Below are 17354 nucleotides of genomic sequence, written 5' to 3'. Positions count from 1 at the left end.
CCCACTTGTGTCTGTCTGGGAGGGGCAGGGGGGCAGGGAGTCAATGAGAACCCCCGGCTGCGGGGTCCGCTGGGTGCTCCCAGGGAGCCCAACGCTCTCAGACCGATTCCCATTTTGAGCAACTATTCAACATTTATCCGGGGATTTCAGAAACAAAACTGGCACAGAAACACCACAGAAACGGGTCAGCTCAGCGAACAACGCAGATCTCCCCGTGTTTCACTAACTCAGGCCAAACCCTCGTGGCACTGTGCCCGTTCCAGGTTTAAGCTGCTTTATTTGTGCTCAGCCATGCAAACCTCTGCTAGCCTGAAACTGGTTTTTGGGTGAGAAAGCCTCGCTTTGAGTCCTTTCAGTCCGTAGCAGCTGCACATCGCTGCTCGTCACCCGGTGACCTCGGGGGCCAGCGGGACGGAACGTTCCCGACCCGGCCGGCCCGGCCGGTTCATCACAGCGCGGAGCTGGCGGAACATCCTGCAGGTTAATAGGCACTGGGCGCGCTGCGGGGCCACGATCGGAGTGGCCGGTGCCTGTGGCCACCGCTGGCCCCGGCAGCCCCGGGCTGGGGTGTGTGGGGTTGGCAGGTGTTCCCGCCTGCCCAAAGTGCGGTTTGTTTTCCAACTCTTGAAGCGACAAGTGAGCTTTGCTGAGCGGTGTCTCAGAGCCGAGGTTTCCTGGTTACCCCCCTGCTCCGGAGCCTCTGCCAAGGGCTGTTTCCCAGCCGCGTCTGCACAGCGCTCGGCTCCACGGAGCGTCCCGCCAATGCCAAGCGTGGGTGCTCAATGAGCTGTGCTCAGGTCTGGCGCTGGGAACACGGGTGCTTCGGGAGCCACGAGCGGCGCGGGGGCGATGGTGGTTGTTATGGGTGCGATGGAGCTGAGAGGTGCCAAGTGCAGCGGGGACACGATGGAGAGTCGGCTGGAGACCTGGGCACAGAAAGGACCTTCTGAAAGGAGCAGAGCTGGGGTCTGTCTCCGCATCCAGAGCGGTGACGGCTCTGGCCCAGCTGGGAGCACCCGTGGGTGTCCTGGGGCTGTGCTGTGTGTCAGGCAAACTGACACCACATCTGCTTTGTGCCGCGAGAGGCGACAGAGAGAAAGGGAGACATTTCATTGGAGAAACGGAGGAAAGAAGTGATCAAAGGAGTGAGATAAAAAATAGTGGCAGGGACAGACTTCTGTGTGGGATTATTTAATAATTAGGTAATTAATGCTTTATACCTCACTGACTTCTTTCATGTAAGGATCACAAAGCGCTTCACAAACATTAATTAATCTTCGCTAACACCCCTGCAGGGAAGGTCACGGAGCCACTGAGAGCGCTGGAAATGCTGTCACTGATGAAGTGGCTGCTCTCGAGGCAGGACGGGAGCCGGGTGCCATGGCGGGACGTGGGGCGTTTCTGTTCCTCGCCGATGGCCACAAACAATTTCCCATAACTTCCTCGGAGAGGAAAAATGTCTTTGGGTTGTCCCGGGCAGTTGGGACTGGGGGGAAATGGCGCTGGACTCAGTGACCCTGGTGGGTCCCTCCCAGCTCAGGACGCGCTGTGATTCTGTGTTGGAACGTCCTGGTGGGGTCGTTGTTCAGCATCGCAAGTGTCCTTGTTGTCCTTGTTCCCAGGCGCTGCCAGAGGTGCCGGCATGGCTGAGCAAGACCCGGCCTCGGGCCGCACGCGCGGAAAGAGGCACCTGCCAGGTCAGTGTGGAATTGGTGCCTTTAGGGGTTTTTCTTTGTCTTAGACAGTTTACGAGAAGGGGATTTGTGGTGAGATGGTCTGGAAGGATGGACCATCAGCTGGTGTTGGGGAACATGGCTGGGATGTTCCTTGCATGAGATGTCCCTTGCGTGGGATGTCCCTTGCGTGGGACAGCAAAAATGAAACCAGGAGAGGAATGGCCAGTCCTCAGAACAGTGAGGACTGTGCTTGGAGGACTCATCCTTCACCTGGCCTGATTATATGGTTAAACCAAAACCCGAGCCCAAATGGCCAGCCCGAGGCTCAGGGGAGGAGGATGCCCAGCAGCCCTGCATCTCTGGAAGCTTCTGGCCTCCTGCCCACTCTGTGACCCAGACGACCCCAAAGGTCCCTCTGTCCCGCTTGAAGCTCCAGCTGCTCTCAGGGTGTAGGTGCACCGTGGAAGGTCCATCTTGCCAGCAGTGGGTCACCAAGAGCCCCGTGGCACCGGCACAGAGGCTGACGAGCAGGGCTTGGCTGTGACGACAGCTGCTGGATACCCACTTGCTTCAACAGCTTTCACCTGGGAGGTGAGGGCCAACGACCGCAACTACCACGTGCAGTTCAGGAGGAAGTCTGCCTTCTGTCTGAGCAAGAAGAAGTACGCGGTGAGTACTGTCCCTGCTTCCTGAGCTGGTGGTGGTTGGGGCTATGACAGAGATGCTGCAAAGGGATCTGCAGTGGGTGAAGAGTCACGTACATCATCCCCAATGAAGGGGAAGGGCTGATCCCTGTCTGGTGCACCAGGCGCCCTCTGAGCCTGTCAGACATGGAGCAGCACTACAGAGTCACAGAATAGCTTGGGTTAAAGGGACCTCCCCAGTGTCCCCCCTCACCATGACAGGGACATCGTCACCAGCTCAGGGTGCTCAGAGCCCCGTCCAGCCTGGCCTGGGATGTCTCAGGGATGGTTCATCCACCACCTCTCTGGGAACCCGGGTCAGTGCTTCACCAGCCGCAGTACGAATGAGCCTTTTCAATCTGATGGGCAAATCAAAATAGAGATTTTTGAAAAATGTCTTGATTGAACAAAACCAGATTATCTTTTTTTCCAGCTAACCCATGACCTCCGTTTGGGGTCAGTGAGGTGTGATTTACATCATCTGAAGCAAATTATTTTGTTTAAATTTTAAGTCATATGGCCCTTTGCTCCTTTTCTCTTGTGGCTTTTGTGAATATCTGAAGTCACCTCTTGGGACAACTTGAGAAGTCCTAAAAATCAGAAGGTTCTTGGCATTTTGACACACAATCCTCGGCTCCGGGCGACGGAGCTCCTGTGAGCGCCACCCGTCTCTTCCGCAGGGCAACGCCATCAGGACGGCCAAGTACAACGTCCTCACCTTCCTGCCGCTGAACCTCTATGAGCAGTTCCACCGAATGGCCAACGTCTACTTCGTCTTTGTCATCCTCCTGCAGGTGAGATGGACACCGAAGCACGAGCGAGCGTGTCAGGGACCACCTACCACAGGAGGGTTGTCTGGTGTTTCCAGTAGGGGACTTGGTCTAAAACAGTGTCAAGGATTGTGCTTTTCATTGCCTTCCATGAACCTTGAGGGGTTTAACCTACGTTTGGTTAGTTTAAACTGACTGGATTTGGATGTAAGCTAAGCTCATGTAGACCGTGCCTAAATAGGAGCCCTACCCTCCAAATTCAGTGGCCCCCATGCATTTCACACATGCAGTTTAAAAAGAGGTGGGAAATTAACAGACAGTTCTGTGCAGACAGAGGTGATGACTTGACTCATCTCAGATGGGCCCTGGCTGGGGAGTCACTGGTCTCCTCAGTGTCCCAGGCAGGATGAGCGTTGTGTGGTGTGGAATTCTCCTCCAGGCCTTCCCGGAGATCTCCACATTGCCCTGGTACACGCTGCTGTTCCCCCTGAGCTGCCTCCTCGCCATCCGCGGTCTGCGAGACCTGATCGATGACATTGTGAGTACGGGTGAAGCGAAAGGTCCTGAGTGTTGGGTGTAGGTCCTGGAGGGGATGGCCAGAGAGCCCTTTGCTGTGGGCGAACAGAAAAGCTGGGGAGTTGCTGTCACTTGTCGTTATTGAGGTACTGTCAACTCCACCATGTCCACAACTCTTCCTATTTTCCCTTGGGAAGGACATAACCAGCCGGTCGCTCTCCTTGGGGTCTGGAGCCCCATCTCCATCATCTTTAACATCTTAACTAATGGCTACATTCCCAGGTTTGTCCCCAGAAACACCTCAGGGGAATTTTGCCTCTGTGTTTACCAGAATACATCTTCCAATGGCTTCAGAAAGCGGATCTTGCTCTGGGGCTGAGGAGGCAGATTATGGCATTACGAGCATTGTTTCCAAGGACAAGGGAGCCTGGTGTGGCACATCCCTTTCCTTTGGCCTCTCTTTTTCCCTCCTCTGTGCAGGGCCGCCACCAAAGCGACAGGAGCATCAACAGCAGACCTTGTGAAATCCTGTCTGGGCAGAGGTGAGAGGCTTGGGGAAGCCGTACCTGCTCTTTTCCAAGCCTGTGTGGAGCGATGGATCACCCGAAGTGCTGAGCACCCTTGAGCAGAGCAGCTGAGAAGGGGTTTGGTGGGACTGCCCCTGATTCTCAGATGCCCACCACCTCCCAAACCACCGGGGGTCCGGCTGTTCCTCTGCAGGGATGATCATATTCCAGTCACAGACAACAGGTCTAAACCAGCCCTAATTTGCTGTCCTGTTCTGGGAGGATGGTTTCCTTGGCCACAGAATTCCTCTAGATGTTAATATCTAACCCACAGCGTCAGATCACTGCCAAACACCGGTCCAGGGAAGCACCAGCGTCACTCCCCTGTGGCCAGGGGGGGTGAAGTGCCTGTCACCCATAGGTACGGGGGACAGGGATGTGACAAACAGGGCCTTGTGCCACCCTCAGTGCTCAGCCACCTTTGGTCATGGAGCTGGGAGGCCACCATGGTGGCAGAGGAACCAACACTCCGGAGAACCCGTTCATGCGAGAAGCTGGGGTGGACGCCATCTGGAACAGCCGCGGGTCCTGTTCCCACTGCTCCGGAGGATAAAATTCCCCCCAATTCTCTTGCAGCTTCCGCTGGCAGAAATGGCGCGACATCTGCGTGGGCGACATCGTCCGTCTGCGTAAGGAGAGTTTGGTCCCGGTGAGCGGCGCCCGGGGCGGCGGGCGGGCGGGCGGGCGGTGGCGGGGCTGGCGGGGGCGCTCAGCCCGGCGCTCTCCCGCGTTCTGCTCTTCCAGGCCGACATGCTCTTGCTGTGCAGCTCGGAGCCCAGCAGCCTGTGCTACGTGGAGACCGCTGACATTGACGGGTGAGGACGGGGCAGGAGACCCCGACTGCCGTAGGGGAGAGCAGCAGAGACACCCCAGACAACAGCTGGAGCCTCCGCTCTTGGGGACCCCCTGGGACCGGCGGGGCTGCAGGGGATCCTCTGAAAGCTGAACCTACAGACACCCCTGGAATGGGATTTGAGCCCCAAATTTTGAAAATGAGAACACAAAAACATCTTCATCTCCTGGCTCCACCCAGCCCATCCATCCGCAGGCGCTGGGTGATTTAATGGCAGGGTCCCCAGGCCAGGGCTCCCTCCCTGCCTGAGTGCTGGATGTGTGCCGTGATATGCCCCTATCTCACCTTTCATCGCCATCACTCATGTAATCACCCAGTAATTAATGGCCGTCCCTGTCCCATGAGGCTGACAGCAGAATTAACAGCTCTCCCACCCTGCAGCTTGTTTGATTTTCTCCCTCGCCGGCTCTTGCTCAACAGGGAAACAAACCTGAAGTTCAGACGAGCCCTCCTGGTCACGCACCGGGAGCTGGTGAGCGAGGAGAGCATGGCCGCCTTCGACGGTGAGTGTGCAGGCACGGGAGGGACGGGGCCAGCACCGGGGGTCTCTGTCCCCTCAGAGCCGGTGCCACCGGTCCAGTTTGAGGTCACGCTTGCTCCTGCCCGCAAGGAGCCACAGGCTGTATATGAAGGCCCTTCCCCAGCCAAGCGATGGGTCCTTTGGGGCTGTGCAGGGGCTGAGGGGGATCCAGACAGACAGACACCCCAGAGCTGAGATTAGAGCTGCAGATTTTGAAAATGCGTGTCCAAAAACACTTTCCGCAGAGCAGCTTGTGACTTGTGCTTCCCCCTGCCCTGGGTCTTGATTTTTCCCACTGGAAACAAGCGCTTGGCTCCCAAACTTGAGTTCGGACCCTGCGTTTTTCCCCTTTGGTAGGACACAGACTCCCCTCTCAAAGACGCTGGGGGTGAGGGGGTTGTGTTTGTATCCGGTCCAGTTTTATTGCCCAGCGTGGTTCCTGGACTGAGCACCCTCCCGGGACCACAGGGTGACACTGCAGCTCAGCGTGGGCTGAATTCGAGCCATCCGTGTCCCATCTGGATCTGGAGCGGCCATGCCAAAGCCTGCACGTCCCCTGAGACGATCAGCCCCTTTGCAGGGAGCGGGAGCGGAGGGGAAGGGCTTCGCGTTGGCTCTGAAGCCGTGACCTGACTCCTGCACTCTGCCCAAGGGAGGGTGACCTGCGAGGAGCCCAACAGCCGCATGCACAGCTTCTCGGGCACGCTGCGCTGGAGGGGAGAGACGCACGCGCTGGACAGCGAGCGGCTCCTGCTGCGCGGCTGCAAGCTGCGCAACACCGACGTCTGCTATGGCCTGGTTATCTACGCAGGTGAATGCGGGGCCGCGATCGGGAGGGGCAGAAAAGCATTCCTAGGGTTATTCAGCCGCCCAGGAGCTTCTGGCATCAGCAGGTCCTGTTCTCAGCTGATACAAAGTGGGAGCACCTACCACTGTCACCAAGCCCCTGGCCAAGGGACGTGGTCCTCTGAGGGTCTTCAGAGGTGGGGAGACGTTGTGGTGGGGGACACCGGCATCACTCAGCTGCAGGTCAGCCTTCCAGGGACTGGGGACTCGCTTTCTCACTTCTAAAATGTTTCTTGTCCAGGATTTGATTCCAAAATTATGAGGAACTGTGGAAAGATCAAGCGGAAGAAAACCAAGCTGGACCGCATGATGGACCGGCTGGTGATCACCGTGAGTGTGGTGCAAACGCCTCTGCCGTGGCCCGCTGGCCTCCCGGCGTTTCTCACAGGTCTTCCCATGGGAGGCTGCTTGCTTGGCTGATGCTGATTTTTCTTAAGCTTCAATATTTTGCTCAAAATGTCTTTGGTTTAATGTGTTCTGGGCAAATACCAAACGACATTCCCAGGGAGTGGCAGTTGCTGGGTCTGGAGCGGCGGTTGTGTCGCTTAAACTCTCTAGACCCCCGTGGGAGGCCAAGCAGTGTGGTTATGACAATTAATGGCAATAGGTGGCTGTTATTCTGGTGCAAGACACCCCTTCTCCTTGGAGACGGTACATGAGGCAATTAGGAGGGTGGGAAAGTTGAGTTTTGCTGTGTGTTTGTGGTGTGGATGTTTCAAGCTGAAATACATGCTGTGACCCTTCATCTCGGCCCAGGATGAGCTCTGAGAACCACCCTCAGGAACACGAGCACGTTTCTGTGTGTTTACACCTAAATGAGACAAACAATATAGAAGGGGCAATGGAAAGGGTGTAGTGGGCTCTGTGTGAGGTGAAGTTCTCATCCTGGCTTCCCATCTCAGATCTTCCTGGTGCTGTTGGCCACGTCGCTGTGCCTCGCCATTGCCTCTGGGTTCTGGGCCAAGACATTCCAGGAGAAGCACAGCTACCTCTCTGCGTTCTACAAGCACACGACTCCTGCCCAGCAGGCCTTCTTCAGCTTCTGGGGCTTCACAATCCTCCTGAGCATCATCATTCCCATGTCCCTGTATATAACGTAAGAACAACAGAGCTTGCACGTGATTGGAGATCAATGCTTCATTCCTTGCCCTTGCCCACCATCTGGAACCTGGTTTGCAGCCACAAAAGGGGCTGCACAAAAGATCCTGAGCAAACCATTCCCCTGTGTTCCATGAGCCCTAAGAGGGATGGATGGATGGATGGATGGATGGATGGATGGATGGATGGATGGAGTGCGTATCTTACAAACGTCGATGATGTTCTTTGAGATCTTCCCAGAGGAAAGCCAGACAAGAGGTGCAAAGACACGTACTGGTGTTGGAAATTGCATGCAGGCTGAGGATGAGACTGGTGAAGGTTGTATTTCCCCCCTCAGCAGCAGCATGGTGGGGAAGAGAAGGACACAGCCCACGGTTTGTGTGGGAAGAAGCAGTTTGCAAATGTTTAGGTCCTTCAGTGAATCTCCAGATCTGTGAATTTAGTCATCACGGGCCAGATTCCCAGAGGGGAGCCCAGTTGCCTGAGCCCAGTGGGTGCTTGGGCTGGTGTGATGAGCCCTCTGGAAAACTGGCCACAAACCATGAAAATCCTCTTGCTTACCCCAAGCTCAGATCTAGGTGGGGAGGTCTCCCTGGCCCGTTCTTCCTGCGTCAGATCCCTGGGATGTGAGCAATGCAACCTCCTTCCCCAGGGTAAGTTTTCTTCTATCGGACTCTCCAGGTTTGAATTCATCTATCTGGTGAACAGCTTTTTTATCAACTGGGACCTGGAAATGTATTACGCTGCCAAGGACATCCCAGCAAAAGCCAGGAGCACCAGCCTCAACGATCAGCTTGGCCAGATTGAATATATCTTCTCAGACAAGACGGGCACCTTGACACAAAACGTGATGAGCTTCAAGAAATGCTGCATCAATGGGACAATATATGGTAACTTTTGGTGGACACAAGTTTGTGGAGACTCATGAGTAAAGTAGAACTTGACTTTAGGCCACTTTGCTTCTGTCTGTCTCTCCTGGATTTCTAGGAAGCTTGGGGCATGTGGATTGACCTTGGTGGTCCAGTGTGTAGGCAAAAGATGTAGGAATTCAGCTTGTTCTCATCTCCCATGTTACTGGTGCTTTGCAGGGGCCGTTATGCCTGCGATCACATTTGTCTTGTTCTCCCAGTGCATGCTCTGCCCTCCCACCTTTCAGGAGATGTATTGTGCCCCAAACTCAGCCGAGATCAGCCAGATCTTCCCCCATACAAAGGGAAGCCAGGGGTTGGGAGCTCAGCGCAGCTACATGACAAACACATGGTTCTGAGTGAGGTGTGTCCCATCTGGAACAATGAGCTGGTGCTGGTCCAGCTGGGCAGGACAAGGCCAAGGTGATGGGCCAGTGAAGCCCACGCATTTTTATTTTCTGTGAAAAAAAAAGTACTGAAAGCCAGAAGAGTCCAGGAGCCAATAAGCCAAACCTGGACATCCTAACAGAGCCTGGCTCGTGGGCGACGCAGAGCAGGTGCTGGAAACCTGTCCCTTTTTGCCAGTTTTTTGGCCAGAAAAAGCAGCAGTTCCTTCCAGAGGAATTGCCCGGAGCCCCTGCAGTGATGCCCCGGTCAGCCCTCTAGTAACGGAATTGGTTTTATTCGGCAGGTGCAGGCACAGGCCGTGGGAACAAGCAGCCACCGGTACGTAACCCCCCCGGGCAGCGCGGGGCTGGACGCGGCTCCTCATCGGGGCCAAAGCCACCGCGGCTATTGGTGACCAGGCAGGAGGAGCAGCACCATCCCCGGCTGCAGAGCCCCGTGCTCGGGCTCTTCTTGGGTGCCTGCAGCCTGCCCGTGCCTCCTGCAGGGGTCGGGGCTGACCTGGAGCCACCACGGGGAGCAGAAGATGGACTTTTGTGACACAAGGCTGCTGGAAGCCGCGCGACGGGACAGCGACCCGGTGCTGAGGGAGTTCCTGCGGCTGCTGGCCCTCTGCCACACCGTCATGGTGGAGGAGAAGGGCGGTGGGTTGGACACCGTGGCTGGCGTGCTCAGAGAAGGGGTCAAGTTCACGTTCAAGGCATTGAGGCCGTGATGGCTTCTTCGGTTGCCCAGCAAAGCTCTGCCATGGGAGTGCAGGTGGCGTAAGAGCCTGGGGAGTTTCTGGGCCACTGTCTTAGCATCACAGACATGTATGTTTGGAACAGAAGCACAGAGGGGATAATTCAGCCCTATCTGGGCACTTGTCCTGCCTGGGGCAATGAGCAGAAGAGATGAGACAAGTAGGACTGAGTTCCCCTGGCCTGGTGGCTTTGACTTTAGTGTCTCCATGGATAATGGTGATGCTGGGCAAGAATGAGGATGTTCAGATGCTCAGGAGGTGCTTGGCTGGGATTCTCCTCATCTAACCCCTACTCTTCTCCTGCAGACCAGCTGGTTTATCAAGCAGCTTCACCAGATGAAGAAGCTCTGGTGTTGGCAGCCAGGAACTTGGGGTACATCTTTCTGTCCCGAACACAAGACACCATCACCATCAGCGAGCTGGGGATGAAGAGGACGTACAAAGTGCTGGCCATGCTGGACTTCAACAGTGATCGCAAGAGGATGTCTGTCCTGGGTGAGCAGGACAGGGTGTCTCAGGGGTCCCCCCAGGAACACAGAGGGTCCCTTCCACACTCAGCCCTACAAGCAGTGGCACTGATGGCTCTGATTGACCACAGCCATCACAGGAGTCGTCCTGGTCATCCCTGCGGTTTTGCTCACTCTGGTTCTTTGGTGCAGACAGCTGAGAAGGGTCTGAGCAGCCAAGAGAGAATGAGTAGATCGAGGGCTCAGAGGGAGTGTGTGAGGAACTGACGGTCCTCGAGGCCCGATCCTACCCCGTGGTGGTGTAGATCTGGGGACATTCCTGGGCTTCCTATGACCGCGAGCAGAAAAGCACTCGCTTCTCCCCCAGCATGATCATTGCATGGGGACAGTGGTGAGTGGGACCCATGTCTCTGAGTATCCAAGCTGTCCTTGCCCACCCCCCAGTGCGAGACCCCCAGGGCACGATCCGGCTCTACACCAAGGGAGCTGACACGGTCATCCTGGAGAGACTGCAGAGGCGAGGGCGCAGCGAGACCTTCACCGAAATGGCACTGAATGTGAGTCCCACGCCAGCCGGTGCAGAAAGGGCTGGTCCCCTGCTGCAGGCTTTGGGCTGGGTGTCCTGGAGTCCCCTGCTGCTCCCTCCCTCTCTGGCTTCGGGATTTGGTCCTTATTTCTTCCTTCTGCTCTAGGAGCCTCACCTGCATATGGGACAGGGGCTAAGAGGGCATCAGATCCACCTTCGGTGTTCTGCATGGACCAGTTGCATTGCAAGGATGCTCATGGGGATGCTGTAGGATTGGGGAGGGAGTCGGAGCCCAGAAGGAGACCTCCAGATCCCAGAGGGTCTCTGGCTCTGCCCATGGGAGCACCATGGCTGGCATGATGCCCTGGTCCACCACAGAGTCATCCTGGTCCAGGGAAGGGAGACCTGATGTCTCATCTCCACAGCGCTTTGCAGAGGAGACACTGAGGACTTTGTGCCTGGCCAGCAAGGAGGTGAGCGAGGCCGAATACGGCATGTGGAGCAGGAGGCACCACGAGGCCAGCATCCTCCTGCAGGACCGCGCACGGGAGCTGGACAGGCTGTACGACGAGATGGAGCAGAACCTGCAGGTGGGACGAGGCCGGGGTTTAGGAGGAACATTGGGCAGGACTGTGGGATTTGGCTCTCCGGGGTGAAGGGGTGAAGTGTCCAGCCCAACACACTTCCCCTGGGTGGGAGGACAGGTGGATTTTTTTCCCCCAGAGGTGACATTGTGATGTGCCATTAAACAGCGGGTTAGGTAATCTGTCAGGACATGTCAACCCATGGGCAAGAACGCTTGGTTGGATCCAGGGGTAATTCCCACCACCACATCTTAGAATCGTAGAATAGTTCTGGTTGGAAAAAAACCTTTAAGATCAAGTCCAACTGTTAACCCAACAGTGACAAATCCACCACTAAACCCTGTCCCTAAGCACCTTGTCCTGCCCCACATCATGACATCCCCTCGCTTTCCTTCCAGCTGCTTGGGGCCACAGCCATTGAGGACAAGTTGCAAGATGGAGTCCCTGAGACCATCCAGCTGCTGAAAATGGGCAACATCAAAGTGTGGGTGCTGACAGGAGACAAACAAGGTCAGTGGAGGCAACTCCAGATCCCACCAACACATTTCAGCTTCTCCCCTAACCAGCGCCAGAGAAGAGATGTGAGACCCTGGGAGGGGGCAACAACCAGCTTCTGCTGTTCCCTTTAAGATCAAATAACAGCGTGTCCCACAGACCGTGTCACCCCTGGGAAAACTGAGGCAAGGGACGCACGGAGCTGGAGCAGAGCCCCAGCAGCTGTTGGCCCTGAGGGCTGGGGCTGCCCCGGGATGGGGGTGGGCAGCACCACATGGCCACAGGCTATTGACAGCTGCACGTTTGCAGAGACCGCCATGAACATCGGCTATGCCTGCAAGCTGCTCACGGACGACATGGAGGTCCTGGAGGAGAAGAAGATCAGGTGAGGAATCATCGCCTCCTGTTGTCCCTGCTGAAGATCCCTGAGGGCACAGGAACCGGTCCAGGGTGGGCAGAGCTCAACTCTGCAAGAGATGCTGCTTCTCTGTCCCAGCCTGGATGTCCATGGCTCTCATGTGCTGATGCTTTTCCAGGCCTGCCCATCTGTTTCTGCCCCTACAGCATCATCTTCGTCGGTTAGCTTTGACCAGAAAGTGCTTGAGGTGTTTCTGCAGTTTCTAAACCGCAGGAACAGGGACTAATTTCTAATATCAGTGAGCCCTGGGGAGCAGCTCTCTGTCCCACCTGATCCCACCACTAGGTACCAGCCTCGTCTCACTGGAGCTGGCTTGGAGATGGCAAAGGCCAAATGCAGGTCTCACTTGAAGCCAGGCAGTGTGCCCAGTGTCCCCAGCTCAGCTCCAACCACCCCTTCCTCACGCAGCGAGATCCTCGGGGCTCTCTGGGTGAGCACCAGCAGCCTCGCCGGCAGTGGGGAACCCCTGTGCCACGGCCACCGCTCCCAGCAGCGCCCGGAGGCTTCACAGCACAAGAAGAGGGCGCTCGTCATCAGCGGGGACTTCTTGGTAAGGTGGCACTTGGATGCTCTTCTCTGCTTCCTGCCTGCTCTTTTTCTGCCCTGGTACTATTGAAGTCCTGGGTGGCACCAGCACATTTCCCTCCTCTCCTGCCCAAGGGGTGGGAAATGTCCGTGTTGGGCTGGGAAATTAATTGTGGAGTTGGGGACAACCTTGCACCCATTACTTGGTGTTTAGGGGCTTTGACCATACCTGCCTGACCAGTCTTCTGTGATGATGCAGTCTGGTAGGTCATCACATGCTCTTCTGGTCATATTGGGACAAACTGGTCTCATGGTCACAGTGCTGCGTGATGAACTCGGGGAAAACTGGGGTCACTTTTTTGTAGCACGGGGAAAACTGGGGTCACTTTTTTGTAGCACCTACAAGATTTAAGAGCATCACTGGGGAGCTTCATGCTCTGAAGGCTATGGGTGAGGTCCCAGCTGTGTGTGCTCTCCCCTAAGGACAAAATCCTGCACACGGGAGAGGCGCTGAAGGAGAAGGGGCGGCTGTGGCGGCGGCTGCCGTGCTGCGGAGCCGCGGGCTCTTGGGAGGAGGCTGATCTGGTGGAGAAGACCTTTGTGGACTTGGCCGCCAGCTGCCAGGCGGTGATCTGCTGCAGGGTGACCCCCAGGCAGAAAGCCCTCATCGTGCAGCTGGTGAAGAAGCACAAGAAAGCCACCACGCTGGCCATTGGGGATGGGGCCAACGATGTCAACATGATCAAAAGTGAGGCTTGGGGCACAGGGGCATGGGGTTTTAGTTGGGAGGGGGTGGGGGGGGCCCCATCTGCCATCTCCACCACCTCACCCTCTCCTGTGAGGAGCTGGGAGGAGAACTCCCGGTCCAGTTTCCCCTGTTGCTGTGCTGGGAGGGGACTGAGAGGCACAGGACCAGGTTCAGGATGGGAGCAGGGTGGACAACTTGCTTTGGCAGCAGAGAATGAATCTTGGTGAAGCTTCAAGCCCCAATCTGGGCAGCTGACAGAGACCTCTGGTCCTCGGACCCAGGGCTGTGCTCTTCACACCCCAAACCCTCCAGCACTGCCCTGGGCAGCCTGTTCCAATGCTCCACAGCCCTTTGGGGAAGAAATTGTTCCCCAGATCCAACCTGGTGCAACTTGAGGCCGTTTCCTCTGCTCCTGGCACTTGTTCCTGGCTCCAAGCTCCTTTCAGGCAGTTCAGAGATCAGAAGGTCTCCCCTCAGCTCCTGTTCTCCCCAGGTCCCTCAGCCGCTCCATCACACTTGTGCTCCAGCCCCTCACCAGCTCCGTTCCCTTCTCTCCACTCGCTCAGCACCTCAAGCTCTTTCTTGGCATGAGGGGCCCAGAACTGCCCCCAGGATTGACGGTTTTTCCTCCCCAGGTCCCAGCACAGGGACGGTCGCTGCCCTGGTCCTGCTGGCCACCCCAGTGCTGGTACCAGCCAGGATGCTGGTGGCCTCTTGGCCAAGCACCTGGCTCTCTGAGAACCTCCCCACCTGTGTTTCTCCGCTCCTGTCCCTGCAGCTGCTGACATCGGGGTGGGCATCAGCGGGCTGGAGGGGATGCAAGCCGTGCAGTGCAGCGACTACGCCCTGGCCCAGTTCTCCTACCTCCAGCGCCTCCTGCTCGTCCATGGCCGCTGGGCCTATATCCGCATCTGCAAGTTCCTGCGCTGCTTCTTCTACAAGACCTTTGCTGGCCTCATGACCCAGGTCTGGTTTGCTTTCCACAGCGGATTCACGGCTCAGGTGAGAGACGCTGCTGTTAGCAGAGATCGCGTCCATCCCATGGAGGTTTGCACACTGGTGGTGTCAGGTCTTGTGCCTGATGGGCACATGTCCACATGACTGCCCTGGTCTCCTTTCTTCCTTGCCCTGCTATGGGGTTGCTATATTTTTGGGGGCTACCTGGCTGAGGTGCAACTGTTTACGTGCTTTTCACCTGGCTGGATTGGGAAAAGCACCCTGGGGAGATCTGGGGTGTCCCTGCGAGCTGCAGCTCAGTCTTGGACAGATGCAGAGAAAGATCCCACCTGCATTAAGCAGGTTTCCCCCAGAATAGGAGCTTTTATCCCAAGGGTTGTCAGTGTGATGTGGCCCCAGCCCCTGTCTCTTTCAGCAGCACAGTCCCGCACCCTGCAGATCATGGAATCATTTGGGTTGGAAGAGACCCTCAAGATCATCGAGCCCAACCATAACCTAAAACTAGCACTAACCCATGTCCTCAAGAACCTTATCTATATGTCTTTTAAACACCTCCAGTGATGGTGACTCCAGCGCTGCCCTGGGCAGCCTGTTCCAATGCCCCACAGCCCTTTGGGGAAGAAATTGTTCCTAATATCAAATCTGAACCTTCCCTGGCGCAACTTGAGGCCATTTCCTCTGCTCCTGTCACTTGCTGCTCACAATAAGAGACACCAGGTTTGCTGCAGATGGTGCAGGGCTGGTGCAGAGCCTGGGGCAGGACCATGGCGTTTCCCCGTAGTCTGGATGTTGGACTCACGCCTGGTGCCTGAGAATTCTTTCTGAGTCGTTCCAAAGCCCCCCTGAGCTCACAGCTGCTTTCCTCTCCCCTCTAGCCTCTGTACGAGGGCTGGTTCATTGCGCTCTACAACATCTTCTACACTGCCTATCCCATCCTGTCCCTGGGCCTCCTGGAGCAGGTAGGAGTGCACCAGGCTGCATCCAGCCCCTGTACCTGGAGGCTGCACCCTTGGCGGGGTGAATCAGTCCGGTGTTGGCTGCACCCCATCCACGTGGCTCTTTGTGTTGGGATGTGGTACCAAGCAGCTCGATGGGCATTTGGAGGTCACCACCAGTCCTGGGGTGCCTCTGTTCCCCGTCACCTGTCAGAGTGAGAGGCTGGAGGGACTCAGCACAGCTTTCCCAAAGGGGGTGTTGGGTGGTGGGTGATGCTTGATGCCCTCCTGGCAGGACGTGAGTGCCAAGAAGAGCCTGGAGTTCCCCGAGCTCTATGTGATCGGGCAGCAAGACGAGCTCTTCAACTACCGCGTTTTCAGCATCACCGTCCTGCACGGGCTCAGCACCTCGCTCGCCAGCTTCTACATCGCACTCTGGGCCTTTGAGGACCGTGTCGGCAGCCGGGCTGTCGGTCACTACGAGTCCTTTGCCGTCACGGTGGCCACGTCAGCGTTGCTGTCAGTCCTCATGGAGGTAAGCGCCCGTGTGCACTTCCCCATGCTGGCCCCAGGGCAAATGTTCAGGGCCCAGATTCAACCCTGGGCTCTCCAGCACGATCCCCAGCAGCTTCGGGGCTAGGAGATGATCTCCCTTGGGGCAGGAGGGGAATTAGGAACTGTACAAAAGAGGGTCCCTGCAGCTGCTGTGGGTTCTGCCCTTGCAGATCATCCTGGACACCAAGTTCTGGACATTGTTGTCCTTTCTGACGGTCACAACAAGCCTGCTGCTCTTCTGTCTCTTCTCCTTCCTGACCCAAAGCGTCGATGCCTTCAGGATAGCCCCTGCCATCTTCCGCTTCCCAGGTGAGATGGCTTGGGGATCTCCATGGTCCTTCCCTTCCCCAGCTGGGGAGTCCAGCCTGGGCTTTGTGCTATGAGCTGTTTCCCACCTTGTAGATCATCTCTTCATCACTACTTCTTGATTTTTCTGTCTTGATTTTTGACTCCAGTTTGGGTGCCGTCTCCTCAACACCTTCATGGGTGGTGACCTGTCCCCTAACAGTTCTCTCCAGTTCTATCTGTCCTCTCCACCTTCCCTACTTAAACATCACCCATTGACTTCTTGCTTTGACAGATGCCAGCCGGAATGCCCTGACTGATCCCTATGTTCTACTTGTGGTCCTGCTGTCCCTGGTGGTCAACACCATCCCCTCACTCACCATTCGCTTGTACTGCGCCATCACAGGCAACACCACCCAGCAGGTGAGGAAGAAACTGTTGTCCTGAGGGTGGCGAGAGCCTGGCCCAGGTACCCAGAGAGGTGTTGGATGAACCATCCCTGGAGACATCCCAGGCCAGGCTGGACGGGGCTCTGAGCAACCTGAGCTGGTGACGATGTCCCTGTCATTGTTGGGGTGAACTGGGGGAGCTGGGAAGGTCCCTGCAACACAGACTGATCTCTGATTCTATGATCTCCTTGTCGCCCTGCAGAAGATCCGCTTGAAGGCCAAGCGGGAGCCGGAGCCCTTGGTGGAGCTGCGTGCTCACGTCCTTCGCGGCTCCTTCCACCACCGCTCCAGCTACGCCTTCTCGCACCAGGAGGGCTACGCCGGCCTCATCACCCGTGGGGACAGCCTGCGTTCCAGGGGCACCCGCAGCACCGTCCGGCACCCAGACACTGCCCCGGCTTTGTCCCCCAGTCCCTTGTCCCCCATGCCCAGCCCCTCGGCGTAGCTGCCCTGGCCACCATCAGCCCCCATGGTGCTGGGACAGGGGAGGTGCTGTTAAGGCACAGAACTGGCTGGTTTCTCCTTTGACGGGTATTGTTTTAATCTTATTTGGATGTGTCGGAGCGTGGGCAGCCCCTGTGGCTGCAGAGGGGCTGAGCCGGCCCGGGGGCACTGAGCCGGGACGTGCCCCACCAGCAGCTCCATCTCCATCACATGGTGTGTGCATGGGATTGGCAGGAGCCTGTCGAGCTGTGAAAGCCACCAGGCTCTGCCAGCACGCTCGGCCCCTCGCCCATGACACCCCCCGGGCACCCCGGCCCCCTCCCCTCTGCCAAGCCCCCCCAAGCCGGGGCTGCCTCCAGCCATGTGCCTCCTGCAGGTTTTGC

General features: G+C 56.9%; 1 protein-coding gene across 1 annotated transcript; it reads left to right on the top strand.

Annotated features, from left to right (window-relative positions):
• Positions 1–1642: 1642 nt before the first annotated feature.
• ATP8B3 (ATPase phospholipid transporting 8B3) lies at positions 1643–16972 on the top strand (the record flags this gene model as incomplete). The annotated part of the gene is made up of 27 exons (XM_080359181.1): positions 1643–1697; positions 2254–2345; positions 3040–3153; positions 3569–3667; positions 4126–4187; positions 4788–4860; positions 4956–5026; positions 5485–5567; positions 6237–6395; positions 6672–6760; positions 7333–7526; positions 8210–8418; positions 9128–9162; positions 9329–9485; positions 9890–10078; positions 10495–10607; positions 11002–11166; positions 11559–11670; positions 11965–12040; positions 12482–12623; positions 13082–13346; positions 14125–14348; positions 15179–15262; positions 15534–15773; positions 15964–16102; positions 16374–16501; positions 16730–16972. 27 exons carry the CDS (start codon positions 1643–1645, stop codon positions 16970–16972), a joined length of 3612 nt encoding a protein of 1203 aa, XP_080215307.1.
• Between the last annotated feature and the right edge of the window lie 382 nt (positions 16973–17354).

Source organism: Nesoenas mayeri (genome assembly GCF_963082525.1).
Source record: "Nesoenas mayeri genome assembly, chromosome: 25".
In the NCBI taxonomy this organism is placed as follows: domain Eukaryota; kingdom Metazoa; phylum Chordata; class Aves; order Columbiformes; family Columbidae; genus Nesoenas; species Nesoenas mayeri.
Note: the sequence above shows the minus strand (reverse complement) of the source record. Positions and strands in the feature narration are given on the sequence as shown.